This window comes from Pangasianodon hypophthalmus, chromosome 8 (assembly GCF_027358585.1).
Source record: "Pangasianodon hypophthalmus isolate fPanHyp1 chromosome 8, fPanHyp1.pri, whole genome shotgun sequence".
Lineage (NCBI taxonomy): Eukaryota > Metazoa > Chordata > Actinopteri > Siluriformes > Pangasiidae > Pangasianodon > Pangasianodon hypophthalmus.
Genome location: NC_069717.1, coordinates 30,497,962 through 30,522,096, shown reverse-complemented (window position 1 = coordinate 30,522,096; position 24,135 = coordinate 30,497,962). Strand labels below are relative to the sequence as shown.

The following is a 24,135-nucleotide window of genomic DNA, read 5'->3' as shown; positions in this document are numbered from 1 at the left end:
AGAGATAGAGAGAGGGAGACTGAAAGAGTCTCCCTCTCTCAGTCACCTGTATGTAAAACTCACCTGTGACGCGGACGAATGCTAACGCTCGGATAGAGCCGACGCTGTTCTCCGCTGTACACACGTACGATCCCGAGTCCCTCACTGTTACATTCCCAATCATCAGGAAAGTCCGACCTGCTTCATCCACGCTGAATCCTGACCGAGAAGAGCAGGGAATATCACACAGGAAATAGCTGGTGTGTGTGCGCTGATAGGTGTGTGTGTGGGTGTCTGTGTGTGTGTGTGCTGAATGGTGTGTGAGTGTATTCTGGTAGGTTTGTGTGTGTGTGTGTGTGTGTGTGTGTGCCTACTGACAAATGTGTATGTAACTGTAAACCCTGAGGCTTACCAGTATAGGGACGACTATTAACAGTCCAGGTGATGACAGGGGGAGGGGTAGAGTGGGCGTGGCAGGTAAGGGTCAGATTTTGCCCCACCCTCAGCGTCATGTCGCTTGGTGACTCCTTAAACTCTGGCCTCGTGTTAACAGACAGCTGGACTTTGTGATGCGCAGAACCTGCTGCATTCATGGCCACACAAGTGAACACACCTGCATCTGAGGGCTGAGAAAGGGGGAGCAACCTGAGGAGTTCCAGCCTAGTATCATAAATACTCAAACATAGTGTGTGTGTGTGTGTGCTGACCTGGGTTCTCTCAATGATTAGCTCTCCTGATCTCAGGACAGTAAATTTTCCCCGCAGGTTCTGGATAATGTCTCCGTTTTTCTCCCAGTGAATTTTGGGTTCTGGAACTCCTTGAGCTGAACATGGCAGTAGACTCTGGAAGCCCTGGATGACAGACACTTCCGACTGACCAACAAGGATCATGGGCGGAACTTAAAAAGCCAAAACATAGCAACATTTACCACCAAAATACCAAATATCTTAGCAGTTTTACAGTGAAATACATTGTGTGTGTTCTGACCATGCAGAATCAGTGTGATGTCACGGCTTGCTCTCCCTGCGCTGTTCAAGGCTGTGCACGTGTAAACCCCAGCATGTTTGAGTTGTGCATTTTTGATGTGCAGTGTTCCATTGGTGAAAGTCAACAGGTTTGCTCTGCCCCTCACAGCACCACCCAATTTGTGCCATTGCAGCTCGGGCTCCGGCTGACCAATCGCTGAACACGGCACACTGACAGACTCACCAACACTGAGTGTATATTCATCATGAGGTACAGAAATGACAGGAGGAACTGCAGAGAAATGCACAAACAGACACAGACACTTTAGTGCACACTGAGATCTGAGAGAGCCGGCAGAGCCATGAACAGGGGTGGAAGACAGAGCTGAGATAACAAGGAGCTTAACAGGGGCAGTGGTGACTCAACAGTTAAGGCTCTGGGTTACTGATCAGAAGGTCAGGGGTTCAAGCCCCAACACCACAAGCAGCCACTACTGAGCCCTTTACCAAGCCCCTTAACCCTCTCTGCTTCAAGGGGTGCTGAAACTGCGCTCTGACCCCAGCATCCTAACAAGCTAATCCTAAATCATTAAAATAAAATATATGAATATAAAACTATTAAATTCAATTTCATTTACATAACCCTTTAAAAATGGGTTTTGTCACAAAGCAGCTTTACATAGATCAGCATATAGCTATATCCACACTATATTCCAACAAGAATGCAAAATATATACAAATTACGCTACATTTATACACACAACACAACAGAACATACACCACTACAAAACAACACATACCAGTATACACACTACGCAGCACAGTTATACTATTATACCCACTACACTAAAATGTGTCTTTATACACAGAGTAAGTGTACTTTTTAAAAATGAGGTAAGTCTAGTAAATGAACTGGATGCTCTAAATGAGGTAGTTGCAGTAAATGAGGTACGTTGGGTAAAAGAGGTATTTGCAGTAAATTAGCTATGTGCAGTACCCTGCAGGATGAGTTGAGTTTTGCCCTCTGTGGTGCCAGCTGCATTTTGTGCCAGACAAGAATATGTTCCTGCATCATCCAGCGTAACCTGAGAAAGTCTCAGAGATCCATCAGACAGAACCACCAGGCGCTGACCTGTGAGAAACATTGTACATACGTACTTACTGTCATCAGCTAACAGTCTCTCTGTCTTTCTGTGTCAGCTCAAAATTATTTCAGCTTGTGATTATAGTGAGAGTCTGCAGACCTTTTGCTATGGGAACACCCTCTTTAAGCCAGGTAACCGAAGGTTTGGGGAATCCGTGAACATCACAGATCAAAACAACTTCCTGATTCAGCAGCACATTCACTTCTTTAACCATGTTCCTTATCTCAGGAGCCTCTAATGAACCAAAATACACACCCAGACACATATGCAACATCAGTAACATCTAATGTTATCAATGATAACCTTATAAAATACAGTGTATAGCACTAACAATACATTTAAAATGCAAACACAGTGTGGCTCTTGCAGTGTGAGCTAGGGTCTATTTAGTGCAGTGGGATGTAGGATCTGATTAATGCAGTGTCAGTTAGAGTCTGATTACTGCAGTGTGAGGTAGAGTCTGATTACTGTAGTGTGAGGTAGAGTCTGATTAAAGCAGTGTGAGATAGAGTCTGATTACTGCAGTGTGAGGTAGAGTCTGATTAGCGCAGTGTGAGGTAGAGTCTGATCAGCGCAGTGTGAGGTAGAGTCTGATTAGCGCAGTGTGAGGTGGAGCCTGATCAAAGCAGTGTGAGGTAGAGTCTGATCAGCGCAGTGTGAGGTAGAATCTGATCAGCGCAGTGTGAGGTAGAGTCTGATCAGCGCAGTGTGAGGTAGAGTCTGATTAGCGCAGTGTGAGGTACAGTCTGATCAGCGCAGTGTGAGGTACAGTCTGATCAGCGCAGTGTGAGGTACAGTCTGATCAGCGCAGTGTGAGGTAGAGTCTGATTAGTGCAGTGTGAGGTAGAGTCTGATTACTGCAGTGTGAGGTAGAGTCTGATCAGCGCAGTGTGAGGTACAGTCTGATCAGCGCAGTGTGAGGTAGAGTCTGATCAGCGCAGTGTGAGGTAGAGTCTGATTAGCGCAGTGTGAGGTACAGTCTGATCAGCGCAGTGTGAGGTACAGTCTGATCAGCGCAGTGTGAGGTACAGTCTGATTAGCGCAGTGTGAGGTAGAGTCTGATTACTGCAGTGTGAGGTAGAGTCTGATTAGCGCAGTGTGAGGTAGAGTCTGATTAGCGCAGTGTGAGGTAGAGTCTGATTAGCGCAGTGTGAGGTAGAGTCTGATCAGCGCAGTGTGAGGTACAGTCTGATCAGCGTAGTGTGAGGTAGAGTCTGATCAGCGCAGTGTGAGGTACAGTCTGATCAGCGCAGTGTGAGGTAGAGTCTTATAAGCGAGTCTGATTACTGCAATGTGAGGTAGAGTCTGATTAGCGCAGTGTGAGGTAGAGTCTGATTAGCGCAGTGTGAGGTAAAGTCTGATTAGCGCAGTGTGAGGTAATGCCTGATCAGTGCAGTAAATGCAGCCTCCTGGTGTCTTACCGTGTACAGACAGAATGATGTGTTTCCGTGCGACTCCAGCTGTGTTTTGTGCACTGCAGGTGTATCTGCCAGCATGGGTTGGATTCACAGCCAGTATCTCTAACATACCTATATTAAATACATGCGCGGACACACACACACACACACACACACATGCACACATGCACACAGACACACAGTTTTGGCCCCAGGGACAAACCCCCTCACCATCCTGAGTTATGTTTATTTCATGGTTTTTTAAATAATTGAAACTTCATAAAGCCCAAAGCAGAGACGGGCGGTCAGGGTGTACTAAGGATTTGACTGAAAGTGAGTGTGTGTTATGTACTTGTTTGTGTACCATGCATGTGTGTGTATTGTGCACCTGTGGGCAGGGTCCTGTAACTGCCCCTCCTTGTGCCCAGTGCTGTCCCTCCCCTGCTCCAGCTGATGGATGGTGTTGGACGTCCTGTGACGTGACATGGTAATACCACTGACTCCATCTTAATGGCTGTAACACTGGTGACATCATCTTCAATGGATGGAGGAACTATGAAAGTAAGATATCTGTAACATACTGAAAGTGGAACTCACTAAACACAACACTAAATGTTTATAATTTTGACCAGTCTGTTGCATTACTTATTGCTATGCAATGCTTACAGGGGATTTTTTTTTTCTCCAGAGGAAAAATTAGTTTGTAGCTCATTTGGTTTCTACCTTGAAGCATGACCTCTATGACCCTTTGCTCCTCTCCAACCTCATTGGTCACTGTGCACTCAAAATATCCTTCATCCTCAAGAGATGGAGAAATTATGAGCAGAGACCCTGAAGGCATCAACCTGAAAGACATCACACATACTGAAATAAGCTTTCTACAGATAAATTACATTATTACCTAACTTTTTAAAGAGTTTCCTGTTATTAATCTACAACATCATCTCAGCAATTGAAGTTCAGCTTTTAGTGTTTGAGTGTGTAGTGTGTTTTACCTGTAAGCTCCAGAGTGTGTATTCAGTGCTTGGCCATTCCTCTTCCAGCTCACCTGAGGAACAGGTACGCCTAAACTCTCACAGCCTAAAACAGCCCTCTGGCCCATCGTCACGGTTACGTTCAAAGGGCCGGGGCTAATGGAGGGACCGACTGTGTGTGGAAAATACAGCAGTTAGTATAGTATCTTATATACACCCTGAACAAACATGCACCTAATCCATGATGCACTGGTTTGACCCACCCTGTGTGTGTGTGTGTGTGAGTACCATAAACTCGGAGCTCCATGCTGCGCTGGTCTGACCCTGCCTCGTTAGACACACTGCAGTAATAACGGCCTGCGTCTGTGAGTTGCGTTGACTCGATTCGCACTGATCCGTCCGGAAGCAAAACAAACCTGAAATCAGTTTTAAACACAATTCACTTTAAACATTCAGCTGTTTCCTCACTTCTGAAGGATTGTGGTGAAATAAAAAGAAGACATTATAAATTTGTCTAACCCTCTAACTCTCTTGTCAAATAAATACATTTACCTGTTGTCAAACAGAACTGGGACTCCATCTTTCCTCCATAACACTGAGGGGGCGGAGTCTCCCTCCACCTCACAAGGTAGCAACACCTTCTGATTGACATGTGCGGTGACCAGTGGGCTTCCTTCTCTAATGACAGGGGGCACTAAGGGAGGATCCATAATTTAAAATCACAGTCAACAACATGTGACACGAGTGTTACCACATCATCAAATATAAGAGCCAATCATATTCAATAATGCAATATATTCTGTCAGTGATAGTACACTGCTTCACCAGTGCAATTTATAGAATCTGGATTTTGTGAGGAAAGTAAAGGTTTTGGCACCCATCCCTGAATTATGCCTTATGGTTGTTGAACCACGTTAAGTAATTTATTCAATATAGGAAAAAAAATTCTATAATTTTGTGGTAACTTTAAGTGTATTCAGGAATAAAATAAATAAATGTTTATGATTTTATTTCACTGCCCATTACACTCACCAAAAGAAATAATTAATGAAATAAATAAAACAAATTATATGGTGAGTGTGTCTTTTTAAGAGTTTTTATTAACTTACAGAGGATCTGTACATTAAAGTGCAGACTTGAGCTGCCAGCCATGTTGGATACGACACAGCTGTAAAGTCCACCGTCCTCCTTCCTCACATCTCCAATCTCTAAATACTGACCACCGGCAATGCTCTGGATCCGACCACTCAACTGAACAGACAGCAAGAGAGAGAGACGGACAGAGATAAATATTAAGTAAAGCATGAGGTTTAGTGTAATTCTCAGTATGTATTTATTATCCATTTGTACCTGCAGTTTAATGTTGTCTCTGTACCACTCAATCTCCGGTGGAAGCTCGCCGTCTGTCCGACACTCCAAGGTCATATGACCCTTCAAGGGCACAGACACAGTTCTGATATCACTAGAACCCAGTAGTGTGGGTGGAACTGCAAAAGGAGAAATACAGGAACTAAAAAAGACAGAAAGAGAACACAGGAAAGATGAATGCAGCAGTGACACACTCACGCTGAACGCGCACCCAGAGACTCCTCCCGTCTTCTCCTGCCAGGTTACTGACAAGACACGTGTACACACCTGCATCCTCCACCTGTACCACACACACACACACACACACACACACACACGCATGCACAAATACAGTACTGAGGCCCATGTAAAGAAATGCTGTAAAGCAAAGATACCTTCAAAAATAATAAGATTAAACATTTTCTACATAATAAATTATCTATAAAGAGCAATAAACAGTAATAAACTAAAAGTTAGTATTGGGTTTGATAACCGTTTACTTTTTTAAAATATCAGTAGTCTCAGGTACACATTCAGTTATACAATATCTTACATTCTTTACTGACATACAAACATTTTTTGGTAACATTTAATTTTTTTAAATGTTTGGAAACCTAAAATGTTCTTTTACTGACTCAATAATGCAGACATCATAAAATAAACATCTAAGACAAACTTTGCATTAATAAAAAAACGAGGGTGCCTAAAACTTTTGCACAGTACTGTATATTCACATGCCTACTGTTTACAACATCTAAAATGCTGAACATCGTCTTTGTGAGGACCTGAATGTTGCTGATGGTGAGAATCTGTCCATCTCTGTGTAATACAACTCTGCTGTCCTCTAGGGGACGTCCATCCTTCATCCAGCTTACAGTGGGTGGAGGAACTCCATCAGCAACACACTCCAACTCCAAAACGCCGTCCACCACCACCATCAGCTCCTCTCTTCTCAGAGAGCTGGATATCTTAGGAGGCTCTGAGAGAAACAAAGACACTTACAGATGTTCACATTTATTTAGCACCTTCTGCAGATCACACATGGAATGTCAGCAACGGTAGAACAGAAGGTTCTAAGATGCACTCCTGCTTCTTCAAATGATTATGGTGATATATTGTTTAATCAATCATCAGGATATCTTCTTGATGTTGTACCTCTTACCTAACACTGTGAGGTTGAAGGTCTTGGTGCTGGTTCCAGCCTGGTTCTTTGCAGTGCAACTGTAAAGACCAGCATCCTCAAGCTGAACGTCCAGCAGCTGGAAGCGAGTTTCTCCACCATCATGAAGCATCATGTTCTGGTGGAGTGAGAGCGGCTCACTGTCCTTCATCCAGGTTAGGGTTGGAGGGGGAACACCATGAGCCTCACACACCAGGGTCACCACGGAGCCTCGAACTATCACAATGTGCTCCATTGGCTCAGTGTGCTCCACCATGGCAGGGGCTGAGGAACAGCAGAACACAGAAATGCAGATGATTAAAGAGCAGCGGGATTAATGAGTCTGCAGCTAAAAGAAGAGAACTTTTGAACAGAAACAGAGAGAACAATTACACATATTCAGTAAGTCTGTTATTAATGATGGTTAAAGTTACAAAACAAAGTCTATTAAAAATAAAGGTATTGCTGTGGAGTAAAATATGTAACTGATGGAGATAACAAGATCCATGTCGTTTTATTACCTTCAACCTGCAGGTGGAATTTCTGTTCTGCAAATCCTGCTTTACTGCGAGCCACACAGGTGTAAAGTCCAGAGTCAGAGAGTTGCACCGGAGAGATCCTGCACACACACACACACACACACATAGATAGATAGATAGATAGATAGATAGATAGATAGATAGATACATATGGCTCTGTCTGAGCTGATCTGACCTGAGGAGTGTGTGTGTGGAGTGCAGGTGTGTTCGGGGTGTGAGCTGCAGTGGATTTCCGTCTTTCAGCCAGGTGATCTGAGGAGGAGGAATGCCGACTGCATGACACTCCAGAGACACAACACCGTCATGAACAGCCTGAACATCCAGCGGGACGTCAGAGTGTTTCAGTATGGAGGGAGGGACTAAAGACATGCAGACACTGGCATTAATAATTAATAATAATAAGTAACAATCAATATTAATTAATAATACTAAAGAATGTTTATTAATAACAATAATTTATATGTAATAGTTGATTATAAATAGTGATTAATAAGTAAACACTCAATGATGTAAAACATTATAAATTAAATTGTGTGTGATTTTCAGCGCCATTGAATATACTGTGTTATTAATTCACATATACTAGTATATACTAGTGTTCTAATGCTAAAGTAATTATTCCCTCAACTACAATTCTATTGAACTGTGTAGGAATGTGGTGTTTGTGGTGTCTGTGGTACATACAGTGTTGGTGTTTTCTGTGTTTGTGGTAATGACTTGGTGTGTAAATGAAACAGAAACTGACCCAGCACAAACAGAGTGTAGATTTTGCTTTCCTGTCCAGCGGGACTGATGGCTAAACACGTGTATGTTCCAGCATCTTCCTCTTTCACACTCAGGAGTGTTAATGTGCTCCCATTTGCAGAGACGCTGTAACGCACATTCACACTGCTTAACACATCACACCTGAGAGACTGACACTGTAATAAACACCACACCAAACACTCAGACAGAAGAACTTTCACGCTCACTGCACATGCTCAGTGTTGTCGAGTTTCACTCCATTTCTCATCCAAGCGAGCTGTGGAGTGGGCGTGCCCTCTGCATGACACTTTAATGTCAGCTCCGCCCCCACCAGGGCACTGACATCAGATGGACCTGAATTCAAGATGGTGGGAGGCACTGGCACAAAAAGAGAGAGAAACAAGTGAGTACAAGCCAGGAGAGGAGGAGAGAAATAGAGAGAGTAGAGAAATGGAGTGAAAGGTGGCGGTGTCACGGTGTAGATGTGTAGTTACCCTGGATGGTGAGTGTGTAGTTTTTGTGTGTTTCTCCTTTGCTGTTGTGAGCAATGCAGGTGTAAACACCACTGTGTGAAAGTTCCAGTGGACCTAAAGACAACACACTACCACTACCTACACACACACACACACACACACACAGTACTGTGCAAAAGTCTTAGGCATCCTATTTTTTGTACATTTTTTTGTCGTTTATTATATGTTTATTTTAAAACTTCTGCATTGTTGAATCAGAAAAAAAACACTTTATAATTTCCAAACTTTTTCCAGCAAAAATTAAGCGTTACAGAAAAATGTTTGTATGCCAGAAAAGGAAGCAACATATTACATAACAGACCACTTTTCTGACAAAAAAAACATAATAAAGGCTGCTGGTTTGAGTATTTCAGAAACTGCTGATCTCCTGGGAATTTCACACACAACAGTCTCTAGAGTTTACACAGAATGGTGCATAAAACAAAAAAAAAAGTTATGTTAGGAAATAAAAAAAAGTTATGCTATTTGGCAATGGTTCAAGTCTTACTGTATTTCCCATCCCACCGTGGACTCCTGGGCCTGCTCCCCATTCCCCCTATGGGGTATTTTTGCATGCTGCAACACTAAAATTGATGAGGCTATTAGGAAGAACCCAATACTTTACAGTACTATCAAAGTATGGTGGCAGGTTTTGAAACATAGGAAAAGAGGGGAGTATATACCCATGCTGAGTCCAATATCTATGAACCTGGGATTAGACCCCTGGCACAGGATCACATTTTTTCAACACATGGCATGCAAAAGGGATCCATGTAGTAGGGGACTTGTTTCAGGACAATACTCTAATGTCATTTCAGCTAGTACAACAGAAACTTTCTTTAAGTGCCATGTCTCAGTTTGTGGTATCTAACCATCAATAAAAAATTAACCATCAATAAAACCATCAATAACCATCAATAAAAATTTAAAAAAAACATCCTGTGAGTGAAGGGTCTGCAGGCTGAAACATCTTGTTGATGAGAGAGATCAGAGGACAATGACCAGACTGGTCTGAGCTGACAGGAAGACTACAGCAACTCAAATAAGCACTACTGTTTACAACCGTGGTGAGCAGATAAGCATCTCAAAATGCAACTCAAAGCTGATTAGATAACTGCATGAATGTGCAGGTGTACAGGTGTTCTTAATAAAGGGGACAGTGAGGGTATACTGTATACTGTAAAACACACACAGTGGTGCGCACACATACACACACACACACACACACACACACACACACACACACACACAGTGATGAAGTCGTTTACTGACCAAAAGCCAAGCTGTCTTTTAGCCAGCGCATATTTGGAGCAGGAACTCCGCTTGCGTCACAAACCAGAGTAATATGAGAACCCAGAGTGTGTGTGACGCTCTCATGAACTGGTCCTTCAATTACAAGAGGCGCTGTAACTGACATCACACACACACACACATAGTAAAACAACCAATACACATCATAACACACATCCTCAACCACACATATAGAAAAAACGTTAACATGAAAATGTTCCAATCTCACCATGAGCTGTTAACATAAACTTTCTCTCCAGCTGACCTGCAGGGTTAGACACCTTACAAGTATAAACTCCTCCATCAGACACCTGGAGGACAGAAAAGACACACACACACACAGGTGCAGATGAATGATGTGAATTAACTGACTGTTGGTGTTTAGGGCTTGTGTGCAGACTGTAATTTACACTGTAACTGTGTATGTGTTAAACACAGCTGCTGACTGATCAGTGATTTGTCAGAGACTTGTCAGTTATTGGTCAGTAAATGGTCAGTAAACTAACCTGCATGCTGTTTATTGTCAGTTTCTGACTGGCAAGCTGTAGGGTTCTCCCAGAGTTCAGCTTCTGGCCATTTCTGTACCATGTGACCTCAGGCTCAGGAACACCTCGCGCCTCACAGCTCAGTGTAACTGATGACCCTATCTGAGGGGTCATGACCTCTGACACTGAGTGTGGCAGCGGGAGCAGAGTGGGTGGAGCTAAAGCAGGTGTCATGTGATAGAACTTTTTAAAATGTACAGCTCTACAATGATTACAGTAATAAACAATTACAATATAATGAATATATTAATAATGTTTATTTGAAATGTTGAGCAAAGGAGCCGATATAAAAAATAAACATGGAGCTTTACACACCATAAACGTTCAGCATGATGCTCTTCTGGTCCTGTCCTGCTGAGCTGGTCGCTGTGCAGACATACTGTCCTGCATCCCGCTGCTGTACTCTGGAAATCTGCAGCATCTTACCACCTTTAGAGCAGGAAGTGACATCACAGTATTAACACAGTCACACTGATGACACGGTGGTGAGGATTATGTTCCTGCATGTTACCTGACAGGAGGCGAACACCAGAACCGAGCTGCAGCAGCTGTCCATCTCTCGTCCAAATGATTTCAGGAGCCGGGTGTGTTTGTACATCACACAAAAGAGAGGCCATGTGACCTTCTACAGCACTCACTTCCTCTTCCTGCTGACCCACAATCCTCAGCGGTACTACAGAGAGAGCAGAGCAGTACAGTTAGGACAGCTAACACTTGTGTGAATTACCCTGGACATGTAGACTGAAGGTCAGTGTGTTAACTACCCAGGACATGTGTTAATTACCATGTAGGTATAGACTGTAGGTCAGTGTGTTAATTGCCCTGGACATGTGATAATCACCCTGGACACGTGGACTGTAGACCAGTGTGTTAATTACCTGGAACACGTGCTAATTACCATGTACGTGTAGACTGTAAGTCAGTGTGTTAACTAGCCTAGACACGTAGACTGCAGGTCAGTGTGTTATTCACCCTGGATGTGTAGAGTTTAGGTCAGTGTGTTAATTATCCTGTACATGTAGACTGTAGGTCGGTGTATAAATTACCCTGGATATGCATTAATTACCCTGGATGTGTAGAGTGTACATCAGTGTGTTAATCACCCTAGATGTGTGTTAATTACCCTGGACTTGTAAACTGTAGGTCAGTGTGTTAACTCCTGCTGGGTTCTCAGCAGTGCAGGTGTAAATGTTACTGTCATTCAGCTGAACATTTCTGATCTTCAAAGAGCCGGAAGGCAAAACTGTGACCCTGTACAGAAACACACACACGCATATGCACACGCAATTAATTGTTACATTAAAATCACTAAGTGACACTCTCTGTGTTTAGTAAGGACTATCTGGTGTTCAACTCCCTAACTACAGAGATGAACCACACAGGGTGTAGAGTGTAGGGTGTAGGGTGCAAAGTGTAGGGTGTAGGGTATAGGGTGTAGAGTGTTATGTGCAGGATGCAGGGTGTAGGGTATAGGGTGTAGGGTGCACGGTATAGGGTTTAGGGTGTACAGTGTCGGGATAGGGTGTACGGTGTAGGGTGCTCAGTATAAGGTTTAGGGTGTTGGGTGTACAGTGTAGGATATAGGGTGTAGAGTATTGGGTGTACGGTATAGGGTGTACAATGTAGGGTATAGGGTGTAGAGTGTTGGGTGTACGGTATAGGGTGTACAATGTAGGGTATACAGTGTTGGGTGTACAGTATAGGGTGTAGAGTGTTGGGTGTACTGTATAGGGTGTACAATGTAGGGTATAGGGTGTAGAGTGTTGGGTGTACGGTATAGGGTGTACAATGTAGGGTATAGGGTGTAGAGTGTTGGGTGTACGGTATAGGGTGTACAATGTAGGGTATAGGGTGTAGAGTGTTGGGTGTACAGTATAGGGTGTACAATGTAGGGTATAGGGTGTAGAGTGTTGGGTGTACGGTATAGGGTGTACAATGTAAGGTATAGGGTGTAGAGTGTTGGGTGTACGGTATAGGGTGTACAATGTAGGGTATAGGGTGTAGAGTGTTGGGTGTACGGTATAGGGTGTAGAGTGTTGGGTGTACGGTATAGGGTGTACAATGTAGGGTATAGGGTGTAGAGTGTTGGGTGTACAGTATAGGGTGTAGAGTGTTGGGTGTACTGTATAGGGTGTACAATGTAGGGTATAGGGTGTAGAGTGTTGGGTGTACGGTATAGGGTGTACAATGTAGGGTATAGGGTGTAGAGTGTTGGATGTACAGTATAGAGTGTAACGTTTAGGATGTACAGAGTTAGGGTTAGGGTTTATGGTATAGGGTGCAGAGTATTGGGTGTACGGTATAGGGTGGTACAGCACCGGGTTTAGGGAGTAAGGTGTAGGGTATAGGGTGTAGCACGTACTGTATAGGGTGTAGGATAAAGGGTGTAGGATGTACAGTGTCAGGTTTAGGGTGTACAGTATAGGGCACAGGGTATAGGGTGTACAGTATAGGGTATAGGGTGTAAGATGTAGGGTATAAGTTATAGGGAGTGCAGGGTGTAGGGTATAAAGTGTGTAGGGTGTAGGGTATAGGGTGTGCAATGTAGGGCACAGGGTATAGGGTGTGCAGTGTAGGGCACAGGGTATAGGGTGTAAAGTTTAGGGTATAGAGTGTAAGATGTAGGGTATAAGGTATAGGGTGTGTAGGGTATAGGGTGTAGGGTATAGGGTGTGCAATGTAGGGCATAGGGTATAGGGTGTAAGATGTAGGGTATAAGGTATAGGGTGTGCAGGGTGTAGGGTATAAGGTGTGCAGTGTAGGGCACAGGGTATAGGGTGTAAAGTTTAGGGTATAGGGTGTAAGATGTAGGGTGTAAGGTATAGGGTGTGCAGGGCACAGGGTATAGGGTGTGCAGTGTAGGGCACAGGGTATAGGATGTAAAGTTTAGAGTATAGGGTGTAAGGTGTAGGGTGTAGGGTATAGGGTGTGCAATGTAGGGCACAGGGTATAGGGTATAGGGTGTAAGATGTAGGGTATAAGGTATAGGGAGTGCAGGGTGTAGGGTATAGGGAGTGCAGGGTATAGGGTATAGGGTGTGCAGTGTAGGGCACAGGGTATAGGGTGTAAAGTTTAGGGTATAGGGTGTAAGATGTAGGGCATAAGGTATAGGGTGTGTAGGGTGTAGGGTATAGGGTGTGCAGTGTAGGGCACAGGGTATAGGGTGTAAGGTTTAGGGTATAGGGTGTAAGATGTAGGGTATAAGGTATAGGGAGTGTAGGGTGTAGGGTATAGGGTGTGCAGTGTAGGGCACAGGGTATAGGGTGTAAAGTTTAGGGTATAGGGTGTAAGATGTAGGGTATAAGGTATAGGGTGTGCAGGGTGTAGGGTATAGGGTGTAAAGTTTAGGGTATACGGTGTAAGGTGTAGGGTGTAGGGTATAGGGTGTGCAATGTAGGGCACAGGGTATAGGGTGTAAGATGTAGGGTATAAGGTATAGGGAGTGTAGGGTGTAGGGTATAGGGTGTGTAGGGTGTAGGGTATAGGGTGTGCAGTGTAGGGCACAGGGTATAGGGTGTAAAGTTTAGGGTATAGGGTGTAAGATGTAGGGTATAAGGTATAGGGTGTGTAGGGTGTAGGGTATAGGGTGTGCAGTGTAGGGCACAGGGTATAGGGTGTAAGGTTTAGGGTATAGGGTGTAAGATATAGGGTATAAGGTATAGGGTGTGTAGGGTATAGGGTGTAGGGTATAGGGTGTGCAGTGTAGGGCACAGGGTATAGGGTGTAAGATGTAGGGTATAAGGTATAGGGAGTGCAGGGTGTAGGGTATAGGGTGTGCAGTGTAGGGCACAGGGTATAGGGTGTAAGGTTTAGGGTATAGGGTGTAAGATGTAGGGTATAAGGTATAGGGTGTGTAGGGTGTAGGGTATAGGGTGTGCAGTGTAGGGCATAGGGTACAGGGTTAGAGTCAGCAGTCAAGATGGCGGAGCGTGTAGATGCAGCAGCTTGGAATTCTCCAATAAGAAGCAGCTTATTTGTTGTTTTATGTGTGTTATGTCTACTAGTGTCAAGCCTGCTGATCCAAAAAACCAGTGCATTCAAATCATACAATCGACCAGAATTACTCCACATAAAGGAAAACTGTTTGGGATATACAGCGAGCAAAACATACTCTATGGCTCCGGAGATGCTGCACTGACCACCCCCCAGCGGAATTACCATCCGCCCAGCAAGGCGATACAGGTGTCGAAGGGAGAGGAAAAAAAAAACAGGGCAAGAGGGTCAGAATACGCATCAGGGTACAAGCTAAGCAGTACAGATGAGCTCTACCCAGTTTCTTAATTCAATTCAATTTTCTCACCAACTCCTTTGCCAACTCCTGCTCACCGACCAACAAAATGGACAAAATTAGGATGAGGATCACCTCATATCACATGAACAGTTATAGTAATAATGGAGACCCGGCTGGATGAAAACATCCCCAGCACTGCTATCAAGCTAGCACGCTACGCTGTTCATTGCACAGACAGAACCAAGGACTCCAGTAAGACAAAAGGAGGAGGAATATGCATCTATAACAAAAAATGGTTGACGGATGGCTACAGATATCATTGATATCAAACCCAGACTTAAGATACTTCATGTTGAAGACTCTTTCTTCTACCTACTAAACTCATGTACGTACCACCACACTCTAATGCTAAGATAGCCCTTGCTACACAATGCCATTAACATCAGATGACTGCACACCAGGATGGAGTGGTTGTTGTAGCAGGGGACTCTTTCCACATAAACCTAAAAACAGTCCTGTCTAAATTCCACATGTGTGTACACTTCCCTTATGAGAGAAGGTAACATCTTCACTCAGGTTTGTTGACAGTGGAGTGCTTGGCCACTTTTTGTGTCTGCTCATGTCTGCTCTCCGGACCTGCCTGATCCATCCTGATGCCCTGCTGTTGTTTGGGGTTTTCGTCACCAGAGAATGACTTGCTGCTGCTGAGGATGGTCCCACATGGACAGCCTAAAGATCACCATGAGATTACAGTGGATGGTACCACTTAGAAATCACGAAGATGGCTGTGGATGTTCTTCCTTGGATAGCTGTAGGACTGCAATTGCTAAGAAGAGTTTGCACTCAAGTCTCCATCATTGAACAGTTAATAACTTCAGTTTGATACAATAGACTTAAAATTAAAACTATAACGAATTCAGAAATGACTCTGATGCTCAACTTCTTGTTAACACAATTAGCACTTTTTGACTATTATAGTATACAGTTATAGAGGAGAAATTATTTATAATTGCACTGTCACCCAGATGTAGATAAATTTACAAATTTAAAATTTATATCCAGATTTCTGTAAAGCTGCTTTGTGACAATGTCCATTTTTAAAAAATGCTATACAAATAAATTTGAATTTAATTGAATTGAATTATCTTCTGGCTCTCCCTTTTAATTATGCTGTCACAGCTAGTCTTGCCAGAGTCCCTGCTTGCACTCTGCACACAATGTACATCTTCTTAAACCATTACAGTACAAGATCATACCTAATAATTTTATGAGTTTATATTGTTATGTGTTTTATATTGAGTTTATATAATTTATATGGAGTTTGTATAGAGATTATATGGTGTTTGAGGAATAATTCTAATGACCTGTCACCATTGAACACAGTTCATATTACTGCAACAGAAATGGAGTGAGTCCTACCACGCAGTGATTGGTGGAAGGAGCTGTCCGTTACGGCTCCAGGACACAGTGGGGGCGGGGCTTCCCTCAACCTCACATGGCAGGATGACCTCTGCCCCCTCCTCCACCATCATGTTAATGACCTCAGTGTGCTCATGTGCTCCGAGGATACGGGGCTTTGCTGGAATCAAAAATAAAAGGTCAACTAATTGTTTGTCTGTCTATCTCTCTCTGTCTGTCTCTCTGTCTGTCTGTCTTTCAGCAGGTCTTACAGTGGACAGTGAGAGTGATCTCTCTGCGTGTTTCTCCAGCTGAGCTGCTCGCTGTGCAGATGTAACGTCCTGAATCTGCTGCAGTCGAGCTGAAGATCAACAAACTCCCATCAGACTGCGGAGGAGAGGAAACAGGCTCATCACCCTGAGAGAGAGAGAGAGATTTAATTATCATTGCATATTTGTACATCACTCCAGCCCTAATCCAGCTCCTATGTCCTGTATGTTCTCACTGCAGTGTTTTTGGTTCCTCAGTATTACAGCGTGATGACTTCACCAGCCTCACTTTAATCTAACACAGCAGTCCTTCTGTCTCTCCTCAGTAATCCACAGAGAGTCAGGACAGAGAGATAGAGAGACAGAGAGAGACAGCAGGAGAGACAGAAAGAGAAAGAGAACAGCAGGACAAAGAGAGAGAGAGAGAGAGAGAGATGGGTTTAAACAGCAAATCACATGAACTTCATGTATGTTAAAGGAGACTAGTTAATCGGTGACAATCCAGGGCCAAGGCCAGGGAGCAGACAAGCAGGCTAAACCGACCGTCTGCTAGCTGCACTGAGTCGTCACTTAGGTTCCACCGTATTGAGACTGTGTCTGTTCCCCGAGCTAAACAAAATTATAGACATACTCAGACAGTTTGTTTTAGTAATCTAATTAACATAAAATTAAACCATACCGAATGCATAGCCAGCACCGTTGATCTGAAGCTAGGACTGTTGAATATTAGATCTCTTACGTCTAAAGCGCTTATTGTTAATGAAACCATTACTGATCAGGAGTTTGATGTACTGTGTTTAACAGAAACGTGGATTAAACCAAACGAGTTTGTAGCATTAAATGAAGCTAGTCCTCCCGGGTACAGTTACATACATCAGCCCCGTCTAACTGGCAAAGGAGGAGGCGTCGCAGTCATTTATAATGATAATCTAGCCGTCACACAAAAACCTAGTCATAAATTCAACGCATTTGAAGTTCTTTATTCTAACATAACATACGTAGCCACTAAAAATAAGTCTACCCAGGTGATTCCAGTAATTATTATTTACAGACCCCCAGGGCCATATTCTGAATTCCTGTGTGAATTTGCGGATTTCATCTCTAACCTGGTTGTTTCTTTAGACAAGGCATTAATTGTTGGAGACTTTAATATTCATTTTGATAATCCAGATGACCCTCTGAGAACAGCAGTTGTGTCCATTCTAGATTCTGTAGGGGTTAATCAGAATGTAATAGGACCCACCCATAGTGGTGGTCACACTCTTGATTTAATACTAACATTCGGATTAAATATAGAAAATATAGTCTCATGTCCACAGTCTGAAGCTATCTCAGATCATTAAATCATCTCAGTTAAAATGTGTATTAATCATAGTATATGCACCTTGCCACGTCACCGTGTCAAACGTACGTTCACGTCAACAACTGCACAGAGTTTTATCAGTAATCTCCCAGATTTATCAACCATGATTGGATCACCGTCTGATCCCGAAGAACTTGACCAGGCAACTGAATGTTTAGAATCAACGTTCTGCAACTCACTAGATAAGGTAGCTCCACTTAAAAGAAAAATAATTAGGGAGAAAAAGCTAGCACCCTGGTATAGCGATCACACACGAACTTTAAAACAGACCACTCGAAAACTAGAACGTAAATGGCATCAAACTAACTTGGTAGTATTTCAAATAGCATGGAAGGAGAGCCTATTGAGCTATAAGAAAGCTCTTAGTGCTGCTAGATCAATGTATCTCTCCACCCTAATTGAAGATAACAGAAATAATCCTAGATTCTTATTTAATACTGTAGCAAAATTAACTAGGAATAAGACCACAATAGAAACACGCACACAATCATTATATAGCAGCGATGACTTCATGAATTTTTTCAATGGTAAAATTGAAAATATCAGGCTAGAAATTCAGACTATTAATTTAAAACCGGACAGTTCTATAACTAACCCTGTAGATGATAATATGATAATATTAGATAAACAACTACAACACTTTAGTCCCCTTGAAGAGACTGAACTAATTTCACTAATTTCATCATCAAAATCATCAACCTGTATGCTAGATCCTTTACCTACTTGTTTCCTCAAACAGATAATTCCTGAAACAATCAAACCTCTTTTAAAGATAATCAATTCTTCCCTTAGCATTGGCTATGTACCTAAATCTTTTAAATTAGCAGTTATCAAGCCCCTGATTAAAAAACCTGACCTCAATCCCTGTCAACTGTCCAACTACAGGCCAATATCAAACCTCCCCTTTATTTCCAAGGTCCTTGAAAAGGTTGTAGCACAGCAGCTATGCTCATACTTACATAGGAATAACATTCATGAAATGTATCAGTCAGGATTTAGGCCTCATCATAGCACAGAGACAGCGCTGGTTAAAGTGGTAAATGACTTACTACTGGCCTCTGATCAGGGTTGTGTCTCCTTGCTGGTGCTGCTTGACCTTAGTGCAGCTTTTGATATTATTGATCATGCTATTCTCCTCAATAGACTAGAAAATGTAGTAGGCATTAAGGGAACAGCCCTTTCCTGGCTCAGGTCTTATTTGACTGATCGTTATCAGTTTGTAAACGTAAATGGTGACTTCTCTTCTCATGCTAAGGTAAAGTTTGGTGTCCCGCAAGGCTCTGTTTTAGGCCCACTGCTCTTTTCTTTATATATGCTACCTCTGGGCAAAATTATTCGTAAGCATGGTATTAGCTTCCACTGTTACGCTGATGACACACAGTTGTATGTTTCAGCAAAGCCAGATGACAGACACCAGCTTAATAAAGTTGAGGAATGTGTAAAAGACATTAGAAACTGGATGCTTATTAACTTTCTCTTACTTAATTCTGACAAGACAGAAGTACTTGTACTAGGACCACATGCAGCTAGAAGTAAGCTTTCTGATTACATAATAACTCTGGATGACCTTTCTGTTTCATCATGTGCAGCAGTAAAAGACCTTGGTGTGATTATCGACTCTAGTCTTTCTTTTGAAGCTCATGTAGATAATATAACTAGGATTGCTTTCTTTCATCTCAGAAATATTGCTAAAATAAGAAATATATTGTCACTACACGATGCAGAAAAATTAGTTCATGCTTTTGTTACCTCTAGGTTGGATTATTGTAATGCCTTACTGTCTGGATGTTCCAGTAGATGCATAAACAAGCTCCAGTTAGTCCAGAATGCAGCAGCGAGAGTCCTTACTAGAACCAGAAGATATGACCACATCACCCCTATCTTATCCACACTGCATTGGCTCCCAATCAAATTTCGTATTGATTATAAAATACTACTATTGACCTATAAAGCACTAAATGGTCTCGCGCCACAGTACCTGAGCGAACTTTTGGTCTTTTATGATCCGTCACGCCTACTCAGATCAAAAGATGCAGGCTATTTGTTGGTACCTCGAATAATGCGGGCTACAGCTGGGGGTAGAGCTTTCTCATACAAAGCCCCACAGTTATGGAACAGCCTTCCACTTAGTGTTCGGGGCTCAGACACAGTCTCAGTGTTTAAGTCTAGGCTGAAAACATATTTGTTTAGTCAAGCCTTTTGTGAATAGTTTTCTTAGGTACAGGGGCAGGTCTGGAGGGTTTCACAGGCATAGAGTGTTGTGGTGAAATGGGATGTTTGGATGCTGTCGCCCCCCCACTCTCACACGTTCACTCAGGTTTGTCGACGGTGGAGTGGCTGGCTGCCTTATGTCCCAGGGTGCCCTCATGTCTGTGTTAGCTTCTGGCTCTCCCTTTCAGTTATGCTGTCATAGCTAGTCTTGCCGGAGTCCCTGCTTGCACTCTGCATGCAAAGTACATCGTGCTTAACCATTAGAGGACAAAAGCTCACCTAACAATCTCTTCCTTTCTCTCCATCTCTCTCTCTCCCTCACTCTCTGTCGAGCTACACATGCTACTTCTGAGATGCCAGTGATGCCAGTGATCCTGACCCCTTCTGCTCCTCCTCGCTGCCTGACCCATCCTGATGCCCTACTTCTGGTTGGAGTTCTCATCGGTTGAGTTCGCTCGCTGCTGCTGGGGGTGGCCCCATATGGACTGCCTGAAGAACTGTTTGGATTGCTGGGGATGGTGCCACCTGGGGGCTGTGGAGATGGCTTGGGGATCACATATGGGGAGCTGTACTGTAATGGCTTGGGACTGCGATTGCTGTAGTGGCTTTGGGGCTGCAGTTGCCACGAGCAGCTTCGTACTCAGGACTCCATCAGTGGACAGTGGATAGATTTTAACCAGCCGGACCTCTTGCAAATACTGTGATGAATTTATTGGTTGCACAATTGCACTATTTGTCCATATAGTACACAATAGAAGGGATTTATTTATAATTGCACTATCCGTTGCACCCAGATGAGGATGGGTTCCCTTTTGAGCCTGGTTCCTCTCAAGGTTTCTTCCTCATATCATCTCGGGGAGTTTTTCCTTGCCACCGTCGCCACTGGCTTGCGCATTAGGGATAAATTCACAGTGATAAATTTAAATATTTACAATATATTTTTGTGAATCCATTTATTTCTGTAAAGCTGCTTTGTGACAATGTCCATTGTTAAAAGCGCTATACAAATAAAATTGAATTGAATTGAATTGAATTGAGACTGTTCCAAGAAAGAAAGAAAGAATGAAAGAAAGAATTGACCAGCCTGCATACATATTTAGTGTACTGTTTATGGGCTCTGATCTGGATTAACTACTGTTAAATTTTGAGAGTATTAGGTGTAAAGTGTGTTAAATGTCAGGTGCGGTAAATGTTGAGTGCATTAAGTGTTGAGCGGTCAGTGTGTTAGGTCTTGAGTGTGTTAGGTGTAAAGTGTGTTAAGTAGCCAGTGTGTTAAATTTTGAGTGTGTTAAATTTTGAGTGTGTTGAGTGTTGAATGTTTTAGGTGTGCAGTGTTTTAAGTGGTCAGTGTGTTAGGTCCCGAGTGTGTTAATTGTGTTACCTTGGTCCAGGTTATGGACGGTTTTGGGATTCCAGTCGTTTCACATGGCAGAGAAACAGACACTCCTTCAGCAGCTTCATAATGAGCAGCAGCAGCCGAGATCACAGGAGGAGCTGCAGAACAAACCCATATCAGAACCCATAACAGAACTCAGAACCCACATCAGAACTCATAACAGAACTCAGAACCCATACCAGAACCCATAACAGAACTCAGAACCCATAACAGAACTCAGAACCCATATCAGAACCCATAACAGAACTCAGAACCCATAACAGAACTCAGAACCCATATCAGAACCCATAACAGAACTCAGAACCCATAACAGAACTCAGAACCCATATCAGAACCCATAACAGAACTCAGAACCCATAACAGAACTCAGAACCCATATCAGAACTCAGAACCCATAACAGAACCCATAACAGAACTCAGAACCCATATCAGAACCCATAACAGAACTCAGAACCCACATCAGAACCCATAACAGAACTCAGAACCCATAACAGAACTCAGAACCCATAACAGAACCCATAACAGAACTCAGAACCCATATCAGAACCCATAACAGAACTCAGAACCCATAACAGAACTCAGAACCCATATCAGAACCCATAACAGAACTCAGAACCCATATCAGAACCCATAACAGAACTCAGAACCCATAACAGAACTCAGAACCCAAAGCAGAAGCCTAGATCTCTATAAAATGTGAAACATGTTCACTGTTTATTCTGCCTCAGTGTGTGTCCTGTTTCTCACTGTGGATCTGCAGCGTGACCGTTACGTTCGCTGATCCTGCCACATTCACAGCAGTGCACAGGTATTTCCCAGCATCCTCTGCGGTAGCTCTCTTCATGTGCAGACTGCCATCACTCCTGATGGAGATCCGCTCACCGCTCTGGACCTACAGGGTGCAAAAATCACAGAACACATCAACTTGTTTCCACTCCCACCTGCAAACGCACACACTCTCTCACACACACACACACACCAGCAGGATGAGCTCAGAGTGTTAGAATATACTCCTACCTTCTGTCCATTATGAGTCCAGATGATGTCAGTAGGTGGAGCTCCGTCCATCAGCACACACGGCAGAGTGACAGGCTCACCAACTGCAGCTGTAACCTCAGATACACTATGATCTATCATAGGGGGCGCTATATCAGCAATTTTACACACACACATTATAGGGCATTGTTAGCATTATAGGGTCATAGAGACATGACAAGTGATAAATAAATTCAGAGTTAAATAAAAGTAACGTGTGTTTGTGTGTGAGAGAAAGTCATAGACCTGTGACAGTGAAGTGTGTGTGAGCTCGTCCAACTCCCGCAGTGCTCTGAGCCATACACTCGTACATTCCCTCATCTCTTACAGAAACATGAAGAATTTCCCATGACACTTTGGCAGAAGACCTACAATTACACAGAGAAATCATTTTAACACACACCAATACAGACACACAGGTGAAAAGAAGGAGTGTGTGAGATGATACAAAACAGTGTTTATACTAGTAGTGGTAGCATTTTATTTATAAGTGCTTTAGTTAAGAATATTAATATAACATTAATGTGTGTTCTCAAATGAATGCTAAAGTAGTTTCTAACTCCCTCAAAGTCTGTCTCTGATCTTTGCTGATATTGTACACCCTGGGGTGAGGGTTAGTACTGTGTGTGTGTGTGTGTGTATATATATATATATATATATGCACACAGACACACACACACACATATAAAATCCTCTCACTGGTAGCTGTTCTGGTGTCCCAGCATCTCTCCGTCTTTTCTGAAGGTGAGTGTGAAGGGAAGGTCACTCTGCACACTGCACTCAATTAACACACTCTGCATTAACATCCCACGTAGGACAGAGGGCATCTCCACCACAGGAATGACTAAACATGAAAAAGTTAAAAAAAAATAAATAAATTAAAAATTTAAAAATAAAAAAAAAAAACAGGAGAAAGAGACGTGAGGGAGAAAGTTCACATAGTAATATTTATTAACAAATTGAGACAAATTAATAAAGAGAAGAGAAATGCTGGAAATCACCTGGAATAATGTTGGTGTATAAAACACTAGAGAGTCGATGGAAGTCAAACCCGCCTCCATCTTTTCCCCTGACTTTAATGAAGAAGCCTTCAGATGGAGTTTGCATCTCTGGCACACTCCACACTCCGCTCACTCCTCCATCCACAGGAACAGGAAGTGAAACACTGAGCAGATCCTCACCACGCTTTGACACTAACACCACACTACTGAGCACACCAGGAGGGTTCAGACCTGAACATTTCAAAAGTGCATGCACAGGAGCACCTGAGGAACCAAACACACACACAAACACTGTGTTGGAACTGAAACACACCCACAGAGTGAGCTTCTTCCTGATGATCTTTCACCTTTGATGGGTCGTTCTCTGGTTCTGCTGAATTCAGTGACAGCTGAAGTGGAGAAACCGGCTCTGAAGTCCAGGTTACTGACTCCAGTTACTCGGAGTGTGTGTCGCCCACTAGACACTACCTACGCAAACATAACACACCTTACAGACACGTGCGTGTGAAGATTTTCAGTAATCCAGGTATTTCTGTGTGTGTAGTAGTACAAATGCTAGCTGGCTGTTTTCTCATGTATCTGAGGTTCTCCATCTGAATTCCTCTACTACATCTGTAAACCAGCTACATTCCTTC

At 43.1% G+C, this 24,135-nt stretch overlaps 1 protein-coding gene across 7 annotated transcripts in view; it reads right to left on the bottom strand.

Annotated features, from left to right (window-relative positions):
- hmcn2 (hemicentin 2) overlaps window positions 1–24,135 on the bottom strand; it is a 55,347-nt gene that overhangs the window by 24,905 nt on the left and 6,307 nt on the right. For 3 of the 7 annotated variants that reach the window (XR_003402694.3, XM_026912271.3, XM_026912267.3), the window contains exons 7-44: window positions 23,848–23,968; window positions 23,501–23,764; window positions 23,199–23,343; window positions 22,746–22,867; window positions 22,482–22,609; window positions 22,212–22,356; window positions 21,450–21,562; window positions 16,498–16,642; window positions 16,247–16,406; window positions 14,708–14,725; window positions 11,720–11,847; window positions 11,108–11,269; window positions 10,912–11,025; window positions 10,558–10,754; window positions 10,281–10,362; window positions 10,034–10,171; window positions 8,744–8,860; window positions 8,477–8,627; window positions 8,251–8,375; window positions 7,681–7,864; window positions 7,488–7,585; window positions 6,970–7,251; window positions 6,593–6,786; window positions 6,027–6,108; window positions 5,811–5,947; window positions 5,570–5,711; window positions 5,013–5,154; window positions 4,749–4,876; window positions 4,482–4,632; window positions 4,210–4,331; window positions 3,875–4,039; window positions 3,511–3,618; window positions 2,189–2,323; window positions 1,942–2,076; window positions 967–1,236; window positions 687–877; window positions 392–605; window positions 64–198 (exon numbers count right to left, since the gene is read on the bottom strand). Coding sequence is in view for 6 of the 7 variants with exons in the window: in XM_026912271.3 (XP_026768072.3) it covers window positions 64–198; window positions 392–605; window positions 687–877; window positions 967–1,236; window positions 1,942–2,076; window positions 2,189–2,323; window positions 3,511–3,618; window positions 3,875–4,039; window positions 4,210–4,331; window positions 4,482–4,632; window positions 4,749–4,876; window positions 5,013–5,154; window positions 5,570–5,711; window positions 5,811–5,947; window positions 6,027–6,108; window positions 6,593–6,786; window positions 6,970–7,251; window positions 7,488–7,585; window positions 7,681–7,864; window positions 8,251–8,375; window positions 8,477–8,627; window positions 8,744–8,860; window positions 10,034–10,171; window positions 10,281–10,362; window positions 10,558–10,754; window positions 10,912–11,025; window positions 11,108–11,269; window positions 11,720–11,847; window positions 14,708–14,725; window positions 16,247–16,406; window positions 16,498–16,642; window positions 21,450–21,562; window positions 22,212–22,356; window positions 22,482–22,609; window positions 22,746–22,867; window positions 23,199–23,343; window positions 23,501–23,764; window positions 23,848–23,968 (5,590 nt within the window). In the remaining variant the exon portion in view is untranslated. The remainder of the gene's footprint in view (window positions 1–63; window positions 199–391; window positions 606–686; window positions 878–966; window positions 1,237–1,941; window positions 2,077–2,188; window positions 2,324–3,510; window positions 3,619–3,874; window positions 4,040–4,209; window positions 4,332–4,481; window positions 4,633–4,748; window positions 4,877–5,012; window positions 5,155–5,569; window positions 5,712–5,810; window positions 5,948–6,026; window positions 6,109–6,592; window positions 6,787–6,969; window positions 7,252–7,487; window positions 7,586–7,680; window positions 7,865–8,250; window positions 8,376–8,476; window positions 8,628–8,743; window positions 8,861–10,033; window positions 10,172–10,280; window positions 10,363–10,557; window positions 10,755–10,911; window positions 11,026–11,107; window positions 11,270–11,719; window positions 11,848–14,707; window positions 14,726–16,246; window positions 16,407–16,497; window positions 16,643–21,449; window positions 21,563–22,211; window positions 22,357–22,481; window positions 22,610–22,745; window positions 22,868–23,198; window positions 23,344–23,500; window positions 23,765–23,847; window positions 23,969–24,135) is intronic. The other 4 variants (XM_026912268.3, XM_053236215.1, XM_026912269.3 and 1 more) reach the window with 4 other exon arrangements.